The sequence below is a fragment of the Cnephaeus nilssonii genome (assembly GCF_951640355.1).
Source record: "Cnephaeus nilssonii genome assembly, chromosome: 5".
NCBI lineage: Eukaryota > Metazoa > Chordata > Mammalia > Chiroptera > Vespertilionidae > Cnephaeus > Cnephaeus nilssonii.
In genome coordinates this window covers 19,832,484-19,852,362 of record NC_137076.1, presented here as the reverse complement: position 1 = coordinate 19,852,362, position 19,879 = coordinate 19,832,484, and the positions used below count along the sequence as shown (strand labels likewise).

Below are 19,879 nucleotides of genomic sequence, written 5' to 3'. Positions count from 1 at the left end.
TCTCTCCGCGACGGGCGGGGCGCAGGGGCGGGCGTAGGCTGCGGTGACGCGCCAAAGGCTGGGAGCCAATGGGAGGCGAACTGGGCATTGATGGACGGGAACAGCGGCCAGTGGCGAGGCACTGGCCGCACTTCCCGTCGGGGAGAGAGTGTAATATGGCGAAGACCTACGATTACCTGTTCAAGCTGCTGCTGATCGGGGACTCGGGGGTGGGGAAGACCTGTGTCCTGTTCCGCTTCTCCGAGGACGCCTTCAACTCCACTTTCATCTCCACCATAGGTAATGGGGCCGGGGAGCGGCCGGGGTCGCCGGAGGCCTGGGTTGGGCGCGCCCCTGAGAGGCTTGGGCTGAGGGAGCGGCGGAGCCGGACGGACACAGGGATCTGAGAGGGTCGAGGGGTTCGGAGGGGAGAAGAGCAGTCGCCTCCGCCGCCGTTCGGGGGGTTCCTGGGCCATGAAGAGGACCAAGTGCCCATTTTGCAGATGCGAAGACTGAGGCCCAACCCCCAGCCTGCTTTTCGGGGAAGATGTGTCCTAGGCTAGGGTCTTGGCGCCTGTCATCTCGTTCGGTCCTCACAGCAGTCTTTGAAGCTGTTCTTTAAAGAAGCTGTTCTGCAGGAAGGGTCCCCGTCTTGCAGAAGTGAAATTGAGGCATAAGGAGTTGCTGTGGGAAAAGGCCCGTGACACCTAACCTTATTAAGAATTTACTGTGTGCCAGGCGCTCTATGTTCATTATCACATTCTACAATGATCCTCTGTGGTAGGTCTGTTATGAGCCCATCTCACAGATGCGGAATTTGAGGCTCAGGGAGGTGTGGGACTCGCCCAAGGTCATAGTCTGCAGGTGGCAGAGATGGGATTTGAATCCATGGGTGTCTGACCCCAAAGCTCAAAGCTCAGGCATCCCAGAGAGTGAGAGCACAAGACAGGCACAGCTGATCCACCTTGGAGCCAGAACTCTAACCCAGATCTCTTCTGCTCTGCCCTCTGCTCTTACCCCTTCAGGGGTTAAGACCCTTCTCCCCCCCATGGGTGAATTTCTTCCCGAGAGGGAGTTCAGAGCCTCTCTATCCCACTTACGGGTCACAGCAATGGCAAGTGACAGCTGCCTTCCCCGGGACCTGTCATCCCCACAGAGATGCTAGATAAAAGTCTCAGTGAGAAACCAGAATCAGCCGTTGCCACAGACAGCCCGACTTCCCTATCGCTAGGCCCAGGACACCGGTTGTCACTTTGCAGAATAGCATTTCCTGCAAGGCCAGCCCACATTGTGGCTGAACGGAATTGACTTGTCGCTTTTCAGTTCTGATAGCCACAAAAGTGGAGCTGGCTTCTCCCCACACCATAAAACAGCTATTGCCCACGTGAGGAGTTTGGACCTGGGAGTAACACGGATCTCTGCCGCCTTGCTCGGCAGTGGGGGAGTGGAAGAACAGTTGCCAAGCCCAGGAATTGTTTCTGAATGGAGAAAACAGGCTCGGCCCTACCCCTGTGTGACTTAAACCCAGTCACGTCATCTCTTGACCCCCACAGTGAGCCGCTGAGTGCCCCCCTCCCGGAGCCGCACTTGGCAAAATTAGGTGCCAGGTGCCAAGTAGAGGAAATCTTCATGCCTGATTTCCAGCTGTTGTTCATTCTTGAACCATCACTTCACCTTTCTGAGCCCCGAGTAGGAGTGATGCTCTCTGCCTTGCTTCGTGCCCTGGGTGGTTGAGGACCAGAACTAGACCATGACTAGGAGATTGTCCCCATTGCCTGGCGGACAGCATTCTTCCCCAGGGCACAAGTGTTTCTGATTCCTTCCCCTCTCCCACTCCAAAGTCAACCTTTGGTATAACCCCTCTGCCCCCATCAATCAGGAAGTGATGCTAACACCTGGCAAGCTGTGGGTCACTCTCAACGCAGATCTCAGTTCCCCAGTATCAGAAACCTCCTGTTCAGCACAAGCACTAGGAAGATCAGTTTAGGGGTGTGCTTTTTATTTGATTTCCGATTCGTGACCAGAAAATCCAGGCTGGCACTTAGGGCTCTGAGGAGACAGGCCTCCACTTGCAGAAGAGACCATGGTTTGGGCAAGGTCACCTAGGAGACTAGAGGAGGCACTTGAACCAGGATCTCTCCCTCCTGCTGTTTTTCCCTCGTGACACGTGTAGCCTTCCTGCAGGTCTGTGTCTTCTAGGAAAGTTTCATTTAATTCTGACCTTGAAGTTATAGCCTCATAATTCTTAGGCCTTGTAAACTTTACACTTCCTAATTAAGTTTGGTGTTAATAAAACCCAGGAGGAGAATAGGACAGTGATATGGTACTCTGTCGATTGAATGGTGATTTCTTGATTTCGTAGGTCCCAGTGCATCTGTGATGGGGGTGGGGGTGTTAGGAAGGGATGTCACTGGGATGCTTAGTCCTGAAATGCAACCTAATGCATTATGGGGATTCTCTGTTGGCAGTGAGTGTACCTCTGGGTTTTCTTTATAGATCAGAGATGAAGTGGCTGTTCATTTTCTGCAGATTATGTTTTGCCAAAGCCTGTTCTCATAAGCTCCATCGATTGTGGTGTGAACTTGGCCCCGTGGCTACCAGAATTGGTTCTCCCTAGCCTGGCTCACCCCACCACCTCCTCCGGACCCTATTCATCCATGTATTCAAGGAGAGAGACGACAGGGGAACGTGCTGTGTAAACCATGGAGCATCACATAGATCCCATTGCTCTTAATTCTTTCATTCAGTCATCTTTCCCTGACGCCTGCTGCATGCCAGGCACCCACCTCCGTGTGGGGGCTGGAGAGATGACTCGAATGAATCAGAGGGAGGCAGCACTGTAACACGGTCTATAGTCAAGGTGTGTGTACAGGACTGGGCAGTTGCCTTCTAGAAAGTACACATTCAGCCCCTGCCACACTGTCACTGGATATGCAGTCATAAAACTTTTGAGTCTCTGCTCTCCTGGAGCTTATAGTCTAGTGGGCACACTTTAAGCGCAGGCTTATAGTCTATGTGGTCCCCAGGACAGATCCTGAGGCGAGCAGGGATGGAATTAGCATTGTCCTAATGGATTCTGAGGGTTCAAGTCAGGCCTGAGCCTCAAGGCTTCACAGGCAGAGATTAAGAACAAACTCACAGAGGCAGAGGTAGGTTTGGCTGTTTCCCCTCACAGCGGCCATTCAAATCAGCAGGTTTTGCTGCTCATTTTCATGGAGCAAATAACCAAATAGACAATGTCAGGGATAAGCGCATGAAAAAAGAAAAAGCAGGTAGGAGAGAGAGAATAAGGAAGGTCAGGAAGGCTCCCCAGAGGAGGTGACCTGAACAGGAACCTGAGTGGAGGGAAGGGAGGAAGCCAGGTGACCGTGGAAGGAAAGACCGTTCCAAGGGAGGGAAGAGCAAGAGGGAAAGCCTGAGGCTAGAGTATGCTTAGGGTTAGGAAACAGCCAGGTGGGCAGCGTGGCCCCGCGGCTGGCAAGGAGCGCATGAGCTGTGAATGCGGAGAGGTGCGCAGGTTAGACAGGCAGCTGTTTTTCCTGTGTTCTGGGGCTGAGGTCATGGTGGGAAGGTGTTTTGGGTTTTTGTAACAGTTTTATTGAGATATAATTTACAAACCATACACCTCATCCATTTAAAGTGTACAATTTAGTGGCTTTCACAGAGTTGTGGAACCATCACCATCGCCTCTAGAACACTTCTATTATGCCAAAAAGAGACCCCAAACCCCTTGGTCACAATACCACCCTACCCGCTACCAATGGGACCCCATCTCCGCATTCCTCTCACAGCTCCTGGCAACTGCTAATCTCCTTTCTGTCTCTATGGAATTGCCTGTTCTAAACATCTATAATAATAAAAGCGTAATATGCTAATTAGACCAGACAGCTGAACTACCTTCCGGATGTCATTCCAGACATCCTTCCGGACGAAGCCACAGCGGCAGGAGCCCAGGCAAAGGCAGTTAGGGGCGATCAGGCAGGCAGGCAGAGTGGTTAGGACAGGGGTCCTCAAACTTTTTAAACAGGGGGCCAGTTCACTGTCCCTCAGACCGTTGGAGGGCCGGACTATAGTTTAAAAAAAACTATGAACAAATTCCTATGCACACTGCACATATCTTATTTTGAAGTAAAAAAACAAAATGGCAAAAACACCCGCATGTGGCCCGCGGGCTGTAGTTTGAGGACGCCTGCGTTAGGGGCAATGAAGTAGGCAGGCAGAGTGGTTAGAGTCGATCAGGCAGGCAGGCAGAGGGGTTAAGGGCAATGAGGCAGGCAGGCAGGCTAGTGGTTAGGAGCCAGCGGTCCCCGATTGTGAGAGAGTGCAGGCCGCGCTGAGGGAATCCCCCCCATCCCCTAGCACGAATTTTGTGCACTGGGTCTCTAGTTTCATATAAATGTGATCATATACTGTGTGGCCTTTTGTGTCTGACTTCTTCCACTCAGCATGATGTTTTCAAAGTTTATCTCTGTTGTTGTAGCATGTCAGTGCTTTGTTCCTTTTCATGGCTGAGTAATGTTCTATTATATGCATAGACCACATTTTGTTTATCCATTCATCTATTGGTAAACCCACTGGAAGGTTTGGAGCAGAGGTTTGCTTTGTGATGTGGTTGAGTTTGTGTTTTTAAAAGCTAGGGAAGGGACTGAGGGAGCAATGGTGGGAGCCTGGAGAGCAGCTGAGGAAGTTGAGAGGCCCCGGTCCTGGGGAGAGAGGTACATGGGAGAGAGGAGGGCAGGGTCAGAAAAGCTTCTTGGGAGGTGACCTTAAAATGGCTTTTAAAGGAGAGAGAAGTTTGCCAAGCTGATAGGTGGGCAGGATGGGGACCACAGAGAAGGAACAGTATGTGCAAAAGCTTGAGCCTACCTGTATCAGGGGCATCTTGGGGCCTATTGCCCTGGGTGCTTGGAGGCCCAGGGGCGGGGTGGTTGGAAGTGTGGGTCTCTGGCCTGCAAAGGGCTCTGCTGGGCCCACTCCTTAAGGCTGCCTGGTGGCAGAGGGAAGAGAACAAAGCTTTGGCACCTGAGTTACCTAGTTTGCCTACCATCTTTGCCAGCTGCCAGGCAGTTGTGAGGGTTCCAAGATCCTGTGTGCCCAGCACTAGCCATGGCAGCTGTTACCTGCACAGGTTGGAGGTGCCCACCTCCAATGCAGCTTACGAAATGGGCTGACAGTGATGTGCCTTTTTTTTTTTTTTTCCTTTTCTTTCAGGAATTGACTTTAAAATTAGGACCATAGAGCTCGATGGCAAGAGAATTAAACTACAGATATGGTAAGAGTCATTACCGTCTTCACCCGGAGAACACTTCAAGCAGAAGCCCCTGGTGTCCCCTCCCACTCCCTGTGACCACGGCCTCCATCTCTTTGTGCCCAGCCTGGATACTTTCTTCAGAAGCTTCATGAACTGTCCTCTGCTGGCTGCTGGGGCTGAAGTCTATGTCAGCACCTTCTGGGGACATAGCTACAAGCCCCATTAGCTCAGAGGGGCCTGCTCCCATTGAACTTGGAGAGAGCCCTCTGTGCCTGGCAGTGGTAGAAGCTACCAGGAGGACAAAATACCCCGGCCGGCATTTCCTTCTGAGCCTGTCAGCTCACTGAGCAAGGCCTGCGTTGCTTCCTCTTTTCTTTCCCAGGGCAACCCAGGCCTCATTTCCTATTAGGCAGATCTGAAACCCCAGAACCAAAAATAAGCTGAGGCCAGGCCTCACCTGGGGCTGGCTTATATGCCACATAAAATTAGGGAAGTGTGAGTCCCTGACACTGATGCTGGTCTGCAGCCCACAGCCCTGGGAGCTCAGGCTGAGCTCAGATGGCTAGATGTAGGGGAGCCCTGTTTTGCAGCCACATCACTTGGGGCGGGGGGGAGCACGAGCCCTGACCAAAATAAAGAAAAGTAATTTTTTGTAAGGTGGCACCATCCCTTCGGTCCGTGAGAGCGCCTTTGGGTGGGAGGGAGTGCCATGAGATAGGCTATAAAGCTGCCCTCTTCCCCCCACAGCTTGACCCCTTCCCCCCACAGCTTGATCCCGCCTATCCTCAAATCTCAGAGCATGAGCATCACCCCAGCTTGCTTCATAGTCCCTCTCAACTTCAATGGCATTCACCTCTGAATCTGATTTCAGAACCAGAGGGATGAGGCCTAAAGCCTTGCCCATCCTGCAGAGCTCCTAGCCTTCAGCTCTGGCTACCTTGTAAGTTATCACTTTGTAAGCCATACAAGTTCCTCCACTTCCACCCTGTGTTCCCCAGCAGCCTTGGTGCCCAAGTCCAAAGTGACACTGTATCAGCAAACAGAGTTTCACTTTCCTTTCCTCTTGTCTTCTTGCTTCTGCTCTTAGCAATCCCAGTGGGGTTAGTGACTTTCTTAAAACTTCTAGACTAGGCCATGATTGAGAATAAAATGATTGAGCACAAATGTCACCCCTATTGGCATCCGAAAGTCAGCTTAGCCCCACATGACTAGGCATGCAGATCCCTCCTGAGATTGGAGGTTGAGGGGGTACAGAGTTGTAGGAGGAACCCTGGGTCCAGAGACAAAAAACATGGCCCTGGTTCTGCACCGATCTGTTAAAGCCCAGCGCTGAATACCGTCCATGCCAGGAGCTGGGCTGGGCACAGGCCTGTCAGTGAGGAAGGACTTTCTCCCTGGCCTCCACCGAGATGTGTGAAAGCGCCTCCTCAGTCCCCACTGAGGTCACCGATGCCACATGAGGAGCCCCTTCCACACTTGTGGTCCCAGATTTGCACAAATAGTAACATCCAACCATGGCTCTTCTGTGACCCAGAAACTCCAGGGTGAATTCCCAGGAAGCAGAGGTGGCTGTGTTGTGTCCCCAGCTGGGAGGCATCAGCAGGTTCCTCACCTGTGTGAGTCACAGTTCCTTCTCTGTAAGAATAGGGAGAATAAGGCGTGCTGCCCACTGCAGGACAGTGAGTCAGAGTTGGCCCGCGAGAAAGCCAGGCATCCACCCGTTAAATGCCCCTCGTCCTCACTGTGACAGTGTCGCTAATATCCCTTCTCCTTCTCGTCTTTAGGGACACAGCTGGCCAGGAACGGTTTCGGACGATCACAACAGCCTACTATAGGGGCGCAATGGTATGGATTGGTGTTTTTGTTTGTTTGCTTGTTTAAGTAAAAGTGAAAGTCACTGCTTGGAAACCAAAACCTGGCTGTTTCTGAGGGGCCCCATGATCTGGCTCCTCGGGGGTCCTTAGTCCTGGGTTAGTTTTAGGAAAAGGCTGTGTGCCCCTCCCCCATACACATACATCCCTTGTGGCTTCAGAGACAATGCAGGGTTTAAGGAAACCTAATTCTTTGGGAATGAAGGAAGGCACAGGAAGCCGGTTCTTCCAGGTGAAGTCAGTGAAATCGGAGGTGGCATGTCCCAACACTTAGGAGCGTTCACTCAGCCCGTGCTAGTCTCTGTGGAATTTGCTACTGAAAACTTGAAGATGATCCAGGAGCTGACTTGTTCTGGGCTCTTGGCTGCGGCTGAGGCAGGGTGACGTGATCAGAAGATTGGTTCATCCCTCAAATATTTCTACCGAGCGCCTTCTCCAGGCCAGGCTTGAACTGGATGCAGGGGGAGACCCATGGGGGCTCTGAGCAGGTCATGCATGTGTGAGGTATGTACAGATGGGCGCTCAGGGGCCAACAGGAGCAGACACAGACCCCCGGGACCTGGCTCAGCACCTGGGTCACCCTCTGAGTTTCATCTCCTTACTTGCAAAGTGGAACAGAGAATGAGACTATGTCCCAGACAGCCGGGAGGATAGGTGGCCATCTCTCCATTTCAGGATCCTACCACACCCTGCCCTTTCCATGGTCATTGCCATATGCCCTGTGCCTGGGACAGTGCTGAGTATGCAGTGGGAGCTCAGGAAATGTGGTGGACTGCAAAAATGAATGGAGGCATTAAGTATTTAGCGTGTCCCACACAACGTCTGAAACATAATAGAAACTCAATCACAAAGATTGCAACCTTAGCTCTCCTCATTAAAATTAATTTACTAATTTTCCCCTCACCTTGCTGTGTTCTGGTGGGGCGGGGCCCTCAGGTCCCTGGGGGACCTTCTGTATGGTCTCAAGTAGTCCCTGTCCTTCCAGGTCGTGGCCATAATTCCCTGTCTCCCCTGAGTGTGGGTGGCACGTTATCCCCGTTATACAGATGAGGACGCTGAGGCTTGGCGCCATTGCATGCCTGACTTAAGTTCATGCAGAAAGTACATGGCTGGGCCAGTCCTAGCAGGCTCTTCAGCTCCCACACCCTCAGCCCACCCCTGGCCAGCTGGACTGAGCCATCTGTAAGGCACTGTCCAGCTCCAAGACGATGGTGGTTTGTGATCCTCCTAGACCTGCGCTAACCATGCAGAAGCCACTGGCCACATGTGGCTCTTTGAATTTTTATCGGTTAAAATAGGACTCCAGCTCCACCGTCTCACTGGCCACATTTCAGGTGCCCCAGAGCCGAATGTGGCCAAGCAGAAACCTCACAGGACAGTGCAGAGAGCATTGCCACCACTGCTGCCCCTTCACCCTCTCTGTCCATGAGGTACTAGCCCATGGGGCCTCGAAAATGGGAACATTGGATGTCTGGTGTCCTGTTGTGAGCCTGCAAACAGCTATGGGGAACTGTGCCCAGATGGGGGCCAGGAAAATGATCGCTAGGAGCCCCAAGGGGAGTTTCAGGGAGGACCTGGAATAGGGTGGCATCATGTTTTCCAGGTACTGATGCTGTTTCCTGATAGCTCTATCCGCTGCCCTCTTCACCACCCCCTCCCCTCCCCACACACACCTATAGGTAAAAATCCAGGACCTTGGAATCGGCCTGTGGTGCCAACTTCTTGGTGGCAGTGAGAATCCTAGGCCATCAGAGGGGCCAGTCCCTGGATAAGGAGGTGAAAAGTCCTCACTGCCCCTGATGGCAGGAGTGCAGCCTCTGAGCAGAGACCCCCTACTATGCTCGACTCAGAGTCTGCCTACCAGCATCTTCTTCTCACGCTGGCCTTGGGGGGAGGCAGATATCATGTCCTCTAAAATCTCTGAGGCCTCCCGTCAGCAGTCTGTTCAGTTCCTCAGGAAACCCCAGAATGAGGACCCAGATGGTATTTTCGAGAGGTCATGACCATGGCTGTGGCAGGCTGTAAGGCCACTGTGGGTATCCTTACGGTCACGGTGGGGATTTGGAAGTGCTGTGGCTTTCTTGCCCTGTCTCCATGGTGACCCTCGTCCCCGAGGTTCTCCACCCAGTGCATACGCCTCGTTTTCTTACTCTGCAAACTCAGGCCGCCTCAGAGACAAGGTCTTGGCCACACCAGAGGTTGTGGACGCCGGGCTGGGCCCTGGGAGCAGGTGGTGTGAGGGAATGGAGCAAGCTGACCTGAGCAGGACAGCTTGAGCCCAGATGCTGGGCTGCACAGGGGGATTGCAGTGCGCTGCAGGCTGGTTTGCTGTGGATGCCCTTCAAGATGTCTGGAACAACCGAGGGTGGCCTGGGTGTCGCTTGGTGCTGAGGAGGGCCCAGAGAGGTCCCTCACGGGAGCCAGTGTCACAGCTCCTTCAGGGTTAGCCCCGTGTGGGCTTAAACCTTAAAAGTCACTCCCCTCCGTGCTTGAGTTTCCCCTCCAACTAACAGGGATATTTGCCCCTCACATGATGGTGAAATCATGGGCTCAGGTGGAGGTAAGGTCACTCTGTGACTCTTTGGGGACCCATGGACTGTACCTAGGCACTCACATTGGCTATGGAACCCCTGGGCCTGAGTGCTGCCGGCCTGTGCTTGAAGCCAGCCCCCACTCTGGTGGGGTCGCTGGAAGGCACAGGGATGTCAGGATCAGACTGCCCAGGGTTCAGAACCCAGTTGTGCCCTTTACTGTCTCGTGGGGCCAGAGACAGGGACCTAACCCTGTCATCCCACAACCTCAGGTTTCCCATCTGCAGAGTGGGGAGGATAGTGGGACCACTTGACCCAGGCCTGTGAGGCTTTAGGGAGACCCCACTGCAGTGTCTGGCACATAGGAAGCGCCCAGAGGAAGTGGCATTGGCTGAACCCAGGAGGTGACTTGGGCCAGGGCAGGGGGATGAGTGAGGATTTGAAGGAAGCCAGGCACAGTGAAGGTTGGCATGGGGGAGTACAGGGCTGTGGAACACTGTAGAGGGTAGGGAGCTGCAGGATGTGAAGTTGGGAGGTCAGCAGGATCTCAGGGGCTGCCGGGGCACATGGGGTGTACTTACCTGCTGTGAGGAGCCAGCAAGGCCGTTTATGAGCATGGGTACGGTGGGATCTGGTCTAGGGGTGAAGGGTCACCTTGGTGGCTGAGGGGGCAGGACTAGAGCCTGGGAGACCAGGGATAGGCTGTTGCTGGAGCCCAGCAGAGGAAGAGCCCCAGTGATGGAGAGTAGAGAGTTGTAGGGAGAGGTGTCATGTCAGGGTCCCTGCTGCCCTGCCTCACTGGGTCTCCCCCTCAGCTCACAGCTTTTCTAGAACGCATCCCTGTCTCCCCTTGCTCAGGGCATCATGCTGGTCTACGACATCACTAACGAGAAGTCCTTTGACAACATCCGGAACTGGATTCGGAACATTGAGGAGGTAAGGCTTAAGGGAAACTTCCACCTTGCTTCTCCTCAGTTCTCACCCTGGAGCCCCCTGGTTTACAGGTGAGATCACTAGGCACAGAGCCACCCACAGGAACTTGTCCAGAGACCCATAGCTAGTGATGTAGCCCAAGCAGGGGCTGGGACCCAGGCAGGCAGTCAACCCTAGAGACCACGCTGCCCTAGCCTGGTCACAGAGTGACTCAGAGCCCATTTCCCCATCTGGGCTGTTGAGTTTGGTGATGAGAAGAAGTCACCCAAACTCTCAGTCACCGTGAGCATTTGGTGTTTTCTAGAAAAGAAAGGTCCTAGAATTGGCATGACCTTTGTCTTTGGAGGGTGTGGTGAGAAGCTGTATCAGGTGACTTTGAGCCACAGCAGAGTGGGGTGTGAGTTGGTGTGAGCTCCCCGGGTTCAGCAGCGCACAGACCACAGCTGGCTCGAAGAGAGACCTTGAACCACGAAGGGAGGGGAAGGTAGCCAGCCCCAGCTCCACATTCCAAAGCCAGTGTCGTCACCTTTCTGCTCCCCAAAGAGCTTATCTCACCCCATAGCCTTCCTGGACCGAGGCGCTTGCAGCTTTTGATGACTCACTAGGTGGGGCACTGGGTGTGAGGCGTGGCCAGAGGACTTTCCCCTCCTGGACTGCCACAGCAGAAGGTCACTCACTGCTGATCCAATGGTTATACGTAAGCAGTTGCACTGGGCCTCCACCCCAGCAGCTCGCCTTTGCTGTCAGTCGGCTGTGCCTGGCTGAGGGGGAGGAACTGCCCACACGCACGGTGGTCTTTGTGGAAGCTGCGTTTCTGGCCAGCAAGCGAGAGGGCCTTCCAGTTGGCAGGAAGTTAGGCGGGGAACCATGCAGGGCACTTTGGTGAGATCAGGTCTGAGCTGCAGCAAAGAAGGTCCTATCCAGTGCCTCGGGTCTCCAGGAAGCAGGGCCACTGCACGGAGGAGGGGCGGGTGGGACAGAGTTAAAGGAATTCCAGGTGACGGCGAAGCATCAGAGCTGCCACCACCCCAGGCATGGCCCATTTCCAGAGCCCAAAGAGAGTAAGCTGGAGTAGGGTAGAAGCTCTCAGGATAGCAGCTGCCTCTCTCCCCGCCCCACTCCCGCAGAGGAGCCTGGCAGGGGTACCTCCCATAGACCCCACTGGGTTCCCAGGGACACACACAGGAGCCTGGTAATTGCAGCCCATAGAGAAGCCATCCTCAGCAGGTAGAAAGCATGCACTTGGTCAGAGAAGCAGCCAGAACCCTAGACTTGGCATTGGCTGTGTGACATGGGACAGGTTATTCAACCTCTGAACTTCAGCTTGTCATATGCACAAGGGTGTGCCTAGCAATCCTGACTCTACCACTCTGATTTCAGGGGTCAGGCCACAGGTTGACCTGTGAGCCCGTCTAACTGCACCTTTCACCTCTGTCTGTCCTCTCCCCCAGCATGCCTCTGCAGATGTTGAAAAGATGATACTTGGGAACAAGTGTGACGTGAACGACAAGAGACAAGTCTCCAAGGAACGGGGAGAGAAGGTGGGCATGGAGGCCAGCTTGGGCCTGGTATTGCCAGGCACCTCAGGGCAGAGGGACCTCAGGGTTTTAGGGTTCTCTGCATGGAGGCCTGCCCTTTCATGTCCCCCCTCCCCAAGGTTCCTTGATCGCTTGCTAAACCCCTCAGAATCTGCATGAGCATAGGATGACCTACCATCTCTGCTTGTCCGAGACTGGGGGTCCCAGAATGCAGGACTTTGCTGAGCAAAAGGGGACAAGTCGGTCGCCCAGTGGGGCACATGCCAAGGGAAGAGAGAGTGGGAAAAACATGCCCAGCCAGGCTTCAGGCTAAAGACTGTGAGCAGTGAAGGCTCCTAAGCTGTGCTGTGCATGTTCCTGCATGGTGTCTCATGGGAACCCATCGAGGCCACCGCGAGCAGAGAATGGAGCCATGGTCCTGCCATGAATAGTCACCACCTGCTGTCCACTGGTGACTCCAGGGAGCAAACCCACAGTACCCAGCTCATCTGGGGACTCCCCATCACTGTTCCAATTTAGGGTGCTTCCTGGGGGTCAGGTGTACCTGGCAGCTGACGTGTGTGCGTATATGTCTCCCTCCCTCACAGCTGGCCCTGGACTATGGAATCAAGTTCATGGAGACCAGTGCAAAGGCCAACATCAATGTGGAGAACGTGAGTCCCAGGCCCACAGCCCTAGCCCCTTCAGGCTGAGGGTTGGTCTATACCCTCTGAGAAGACTCTGCCACAGGGTCTGGTCACAGGCTATGGGCTGTCCTCTTGGCCATCTGTCCAAGAGGCACTTCTTGGGCAGGGCATTTGCCAGGCTCCTTGAGCTGCCCAGCTGGCCCCGGGTATTATCCCCCTCTCCCTGCCCCTTCCCCGCCCCATGTTCTGATGTTAGCAGGTGGAGGCCCCAGCTGGGCACCTAGGATATTTTCTCACTGGCTCTTAGGGAGCCTTGGGAAATAGGCAGGGTTTCAAAGATGGGGAAACTGAGAGTCCCCGGGTAGGTGCTCTGGGCCACGCCACCCACATAGACATCCTGGTCACAAGCCCAGACGAAGTAGGGAGCCTTGGCCTAGCCTTGGCCCAGGCCACCCTCCCCTCTCCACACGCGACGCCAGCCTTGCAGCTGACCTACCTTCTCTTCACCCCACCACCCCAGTGATCTTTCCAAAACGGACCATCCATGTCACTCCCAACTTCAACCCCCTACACCTGGCTTAGAAGGCCCGCCCCAGCTGTGTGTGCAGCCCAGAGATCAGGCCTTGCCAACCGCTTTTCATCCAGGCCACCTCCAAGCCTTGGCTTACGGTCCCTTCCCTCACACCCCCTTTTCCATCAGGGCCTGGCCCCAGTGGCCCTTCCCCAAGGAAGTCTCCACCATCCCTAGACCTTAGGCCTACCACTTTGGGTCCCCAGCACCCCCATCCCCGCTCCATGACAGAACTGTCCACATCACATAGGTGTTTGCTGAGACTCCACTCCTCCCACCAAACAAGTAGCCCCTTAGGTGCAAGTGCTGAGGCCAAGTCTCTGTGTGAGGCCCAGGGGCTAGGGTGTGGTTTGTAGTGTTCTTCAAAAGAGCAGACGAGGGAAGGGAGGAAAGGGTTAGGAGACCGCAACAGAGGCTGCAGCCTCTGGTCAAACCATCCCTGGAAGACAACCCTTTACCCCATCCCAGCCCTTCCAGGCCTCTCTGCCAGGCAGGGACCCAAAATGAAGCTTGTTTGGCCAAAGAGCTGCTTGTCTTTCTACCCTGCCCCTGACCATTAGAAAAGGGGCAAAGCAGGTAGGCAGCGCACAGGAGTCCAGGATGGGTTCTCCTCCTGGATTCTTCCAGATTGGTCAGTTAACCTCTAGATGCCTTGGGACAAGTCACTTCGTCCTTTTGAGCCTCAGTTTTCTCCCTGACCAGTCGAGGCTGATTCAGCTCCCACGGTCATTGGCTCAGGGGAAGTGCTAGTCTTGGCGGGTGGGGGTAGGAGATGGGGCTGGACAGTTGAGACCCCCACCTCGCTGTCCCACCGTCCCCATTCCATAGTGGCACCCGGGAACCAGCAAGCCCCCATCTGCTTCCTGCTGCTGGGGTACTAACAACGTGCTTATTTCACAGGCATTTTTCACTCTCGCCAGAGACATCAAAGCAAAAATGGACAAAAAATTGGTGAGTGTGTGTCCTTCCTCATCCCTGAATGCTTCTCTGTTGGAGCCTGCCGTTTTCCACCTCAGTGGTGTGGTTCAGCCCAGACAGATCCTGCGTCAGGGCCCAGCCAGACCCAGTTGAGGTGGCTAGGAAGGGGGAAGAGGTAGCAGTTGGGGTTGGGGCATCGGCTCCCAGACATGCTCATCTACCTTGTTCTCTCTCTGTGGCTCAGAGCTGCTCAGCTCTAGGCTGTGTCCAGGCAGACAAGGCCCTGCCTGCTGAGTGCACTGGCTAGCAAGGGACACATGGCCTTTCCCAACCCTGACAGCCCCCAGCAGCACCCGTCCTGACAAGTCTGGCAGGTGATAGCCTTTTTCCCCCACCAGCTCCAAATTTGGCAGGTTGTGATGGCTCTATGACCTTTAATAGTAGGTCCAGGGCTCTGAGGCCTCCAGGAGGTCCTACTTGAGTCCCTCTTATCCACCCTTTCATTTGTTTCTGGCTTTTTTGCTCACCACACAAGCATTTCATGGTCCTTAATACTCAGCATAATTATACTTACTTGGTCGAGTCTGAAATCTCAGCTGTACTTCGGGCATGTTCAGCGCCTAAATGCTGTTGTGAGTGTTGCCTGGGAGCCTCATTCAGTGGCCACTCTTTCCCAGCCAGTGACGCTCTCCAGCGCTCTACTTGTGGCTCATTTAGGTCTCATCACACAGAGTGCACACACAGCACAAAATGCCGTTCAAGTAGGTCACACCTGATTTAAAAATACGTGTATTTTTATAATTCTAAGATACCATGAATTAAATCACGAGGCACAAGATGGATTTAATAGCAGCTCTTTGGCCAAAACGGGAAACAGTCCATGTAAACCAGTGTACTTTTATTTTTCTATTCTTTTTTTTTATATATGTTTCTATTTATTTCAGAGAAGAAGAGAGATAGAAACATCAATGATGAGAGAAAATCATTGATTGGCTGCCTCCTGCACGCCCCACACTGGGGATCAAGCCCATAACCCAGACATATGCCCTGACCTGCAATCAAACCTGGTTCATAGGGCGACATTCAACCACTGAGCCAGGTCAGCCGGGCACAGTGTACTTTTCTTACAACGGACCTGCTTTTCTCTTGAGTATAATGGTGAATTTTTGATTCTTAACGGTCCTTCTGACTCAGTTTTGCCCACTGCAGTTACGTTGAACATCGAAGTGACACTTGGCCCATATTTTTGATACTGGCCTGTTGATTGCCTCCAGAATGTGCCATATTTATTAGGGCTCAGATCACGAAGCACTGGTACACAGCCTTACGATTTCTCTCTTTTTTTTTTTTTTAACAGAATTGCAAATCACCCATTTCCTACCATCTTTCTGTTTGTATTTAGCACTGCAGCCCCATACTATTTTATATGTGTCTTTTTTTAAATTGAAATATATCTGATATCAACATTATGTAAGTTTGAGCTATACAATGTTAGCATGATACACTAATATGTTGCAATATGATTACCATGGTAGCCTTAGCTGACACCTCTATCACATTCACATAATTATTATTTCTTTTTTGTCTTGAAAACAATTAAGATCTAGTCTCCTAGCAACTTGGAAGTTTATAATATTGTTGACTCTGATTACAGTGCTCTTCATTAGATCCCCTGGGACTTGTTTATCTTACCAGGACAAGTTCATGTTTATCTTTATCATCACTGACAGCCAGCTCGGCCCACCCTTTCTTCTCTCTTGAAAGTGTCACAGAAGGGCGGGCTCTGCTGATGCCCAACCCACTCCCAGACCTCTGGCATTTTCCCTCCCAGCACAACCCAGTGCTTCCCACTGCACGGAGAGCAGACTCCACACGCCGTGCCAGGCCACCTGGGCTTCATGCACTGGCTGCTGCCACTGCTTCACCTTGTCACCCCCTGTGCTCCAGCCATGCTGGCCTTTTCTTGTTCTTGAAGCACCCCGTGTTTATTTGGGTTTCCTTCCCTCCACCTGAGGCGCCTCTCCCCTCCCCATTAGTTCCCTAGGGCTGTCCTAACAAATTCTCGTAACAAACATTCCAGCTTGCACCAGACACATTCATTATCTTAATGTCCTGGCGGTCAGGATTCTGAAATGGGTCTCACCAGGCTGAGATCAAAGTGTCAGCAGGGCTGAATTCATTTCTGGAGGCTCCAGGGGGGAATCCATTTTCTTGCCTGTCATCTTCTAGAGGGCACTGCATCCCAAGCCTTAGAACCACTTCCGCCATCTTGGACCCTGCTGCCATCACCTCTCTTTCTTGGACCACAGCTGAGAAGGTTCCTCTGCCTTGAGGATCCACAGGATTAAATAGGGCTCACCCGGATGATCCCGCATGCTCGCCCCATCTGACCTGAGTCACATTTGCAAAGTTCCTCTTGCCATAGCAGGTGCCATACTCATATGTTCCAGGGATTAGGGTGCAGACATCATTGGGGGCCGTTGCTTTGCTGACCACACACCTGGACTGTCCCAGGTCTCACTGCCTTACTTCATAAGGTCTCTGACATCACCATCACAGCACACCTCCACCTCTTGCCCTGCCTTTTCTCTCATTCCTCACCATGTGGGAAATCACTGCTTTTTTGTTTACCACATAATTTTCGTCCCCAGTGTGAGCTTCCCAAGGCAGGGGGTTCTTCACCACTGCATGCCCAGTACCCACAAAAGTGCCTGACACAGCATAGGCATTCAGGAGTTATTAAGTAAATTCAGGGGTTTTTTTTACCTAAGAGCTGAAAGATGAAAAAGAATTCATCAAAGAAAAGGGGGCTGACCCTTTCCAAACAGGATGACCTGGGAGAAAATAAGATTTACATTCCCAGAGCTGGCAGAGGCTCTGGATGCTGGGTGACAGATTTGACAGAAGGGACAGTCCTCTGAGAGCAGTGTGGGGCACTGGTGTGTTTTCAGTAAGCCTTGAGTGGGCAAGGTTAAGGTTTCTAGTTTATACCACCCACAGCAGAATGAAAGGTAGACCGCGGGAAAAGTGGTAAGTCAGAGCCTTACCACAGAGACATGGAGACCATCCAGGTGTGAGTGGAATTGGGACCTTGAATTCAGCACCCCCAACCCCCAAATTCCAAAGGACATTTGGCTGCCCCTTGACTGCCTCACTAGTAGGGGTAGAAAGGAGGAGGGAAGAGTGGGTGAATGGAGAGAAGGAAATAGGGAAAAGAGTGAGAGGGAGAATAAATGGAAAGGTGTTGAGGGGATGAAGGGAAAGGGGTAAATGAATAGGTGAATAAGTTGAAAGAATGAATGATGGTTGGAAGGGTTGGTGGGTAATAGAATAAATTATCTCTGGGTTTGTGTAAGATGAATTGTCAGTTGGAAGTGATAATTGGATGGATGGATGGAAGGGAACGGACAGATGTATGATTTATAAGAAGGGGATGAATGAATAGAAGGAAGAGAATAGACAGGTGGGTGGTTAGTTTGAAGGGGAAGGAAGAAAGAGGGTGGATAGATGGATGTTTGGTTGGCTGGAAGGGGATAGATTGATGGTGGTTGGAAGGGGATGAATCTATTAATCGTTGAAGGTGATGGATGATTGGGTAGATGGGTGATGGATAGGAGGAAATGGATAGCCTTGCAGTTGGATGGTTGGATGGATGGAAGATGGTGGACGGGAGGGGATGGGTTGACTTGCAGTTGGATGGAAGGGAGTGAATGGATGGATGGATGATGATGGACGGGAGGACATGGGTAGACTTGCAGTTGGATGGTTGGATGGAAGGGGGTGAATGGATGGATGGAAGATGGTGGATGGGAGGGGATGGGTTGACTTGCAGTTGGATGGTTGGATGGAAGGGGGTGAATGGATGGATGGAAGATGGTGGATGGGAGGGGATGGGTTGACTTGCAGTTGGATGGTTGGATGGAAGGGGGTGAATGGATGGATGGATGATGGTGGACGGGAGGGGATGGGTTGACTTGCAGTTGGGTGATTAGATGGTTCCTTGGTTAAATGGCTGGTTGGTTAAGAGACATAGTGCTTATGCTCAGTCATAACCTCAGAAAACTTCTTGTGACTTCAGGAAGGCAACAGCCCCCAGGGGAGCAACCAGGGAGTCAAAATCACCCCGGACCAGCAGAAGAAGACCAGCTTTTTCCGATGTGTTCTTCTGTGAGGAACGCCGCCTTACTCTGAGCCTCGCTCCGCCGAGCTGACTGTGCCTGTCCTGAGTGAGCCCCTCACTCAGCCGGGGCCCCCTCCAATGCCCCTGCCACGGCCACCGGGCCCAGGGCCACCAGAACACAATTGAGAAATTGTTTATTTTAGTAACTTTGATCTTTTTCAACTTTGGAGATGGAATAAGTTAAGAATTTGCTATTTTTCCTGTGATGTCCACCAAACTGGCCCATGCATCGTGTATCTGGAGAGAAAGATGGACATGACATGACCAGCAAACCGTGACCAATATGGTGGGCCTCCATCTCTGGGGCGTGACAACAAAAATTCCACTGCAAAGCCTGTCTCCGTCCTGGCGCAGAAGCACGGCTCCCAAAGGCCAGTGATGGTTCCAGGAGCGCTGAGCTTCGCACCCTCAGTGCGGTGACCCCTCGGCCCAGGAGGCATCGCCGACACGTCTGACTCCCACTTCCACCTTTTCTCTCTTTTTGGACAAGTGACAAAAACCGTTATGTTTCTTTTCTCCCCTCCCTCTTCTTTTTGACTCTCAAACCAAAGGGAAGCACAAATTAAGGAAATCCTGTGTAAAGCGTTCAGAAGGAAGGAGGAGGGGAGGGCCTCGCCTGCCCACAACCGGGTTTTGGTCTGTAATTCAGTCAGGCCTCGGGCGTGGTCAGTGGGCCTCGGCAGTCCCTGTCTGATCACCGAGGGGACACCATACATCCTACGGGTGACCCCAAAACTGCAACCACACACAGATCACCCGCAATTAAGGCGTTGGCCTCTCGGCCCCCAAACAGCCCCCACCCCCACAGTGTCCAAACCGGACGTTCTTTCTAGCTGAGATTTTTATTTTTCCAGATCTGTAGTGCCATGAAGTGATTCCGTCTTTGATTTCCAGCGGCAGACCCAGGTGACCAGGGACTCGGATGCATCTGTGGTCGAGAGCATGAAGCATCCCAGGCGATGGTTTTTAACTGCTGTCGTTGGTTCTGTTTTGACAGCTCTGCCTTCCCATAGAGGGTGCATTTGAGACCAGGTCACCAGGTCCGAGGGGTGTCACGAGGGAGCCTTTATATTTCTTTTTCTTACACTTCACCCCAAGCTGCTGTCCACCCAAGCCACTGGCGTCGAAATGTCTTTTTTGAATTAAAACCAATGTACCAGCCATAGTCTGTTCCTGGAATCTCTTAACATGCTGTTTACATCAATAAACACACTTAAGGAAAACAAGTTAAAGCTCATTTTAAAGTTCTCAGACTTTATATCCACAGTTTTCGGTGGGTGGACAGATGTGGCCCGGCGTTGGGTGGTAGGTTCGCAGAAGGCCTGTTATGTAAAACACAGCCCAGCCAGCAGGGGCCTCAGGTCTGGACAGGATCCAAGTGGAGGTGGTGTGTGCCCCAGGCTCTGGGATGACACCGTTATCCAAAGGCTGGCGTGGGAAATAAAGCTTCCTACCCCCACCCCACAGAGAAACAGGAGACC

At 52.8% G+C, this 19,879-nt stretch overlaps 1 protein-coding gene across 1 annotated transcript; it reads left to right on the top strand.

Moving 5' to 3' along the window:
* Positions 1–121: 121 nt before the first annotated feature.
* On the top strand, positions 122–19,635 carry RAB8A (RAB8A, member RAS oncogene family). Its single transcript, XM_079772327.1, has 8 exons — positions 122–279; positions 5,191–5,251; positions 7,015–7,075; positions 10,491–10,568; positions 12,017–12,106; positions 12,691–12,756; positions 14,201–14,251; positions 18,297–19,635. The coding sequence occupies exons 1-8, from the start codon at positions 156–158 to the stop codon at positions 18,387–18,389; spliced, it is 624 nt and encodes a 207-aa protein (XP_079628453.1). The 5' UTR covers positions 122–155; the 3' UTR covers positions 18,390–19,635.
* Positions 19,636–19,879: the final 244 nt, after the last annotated feature.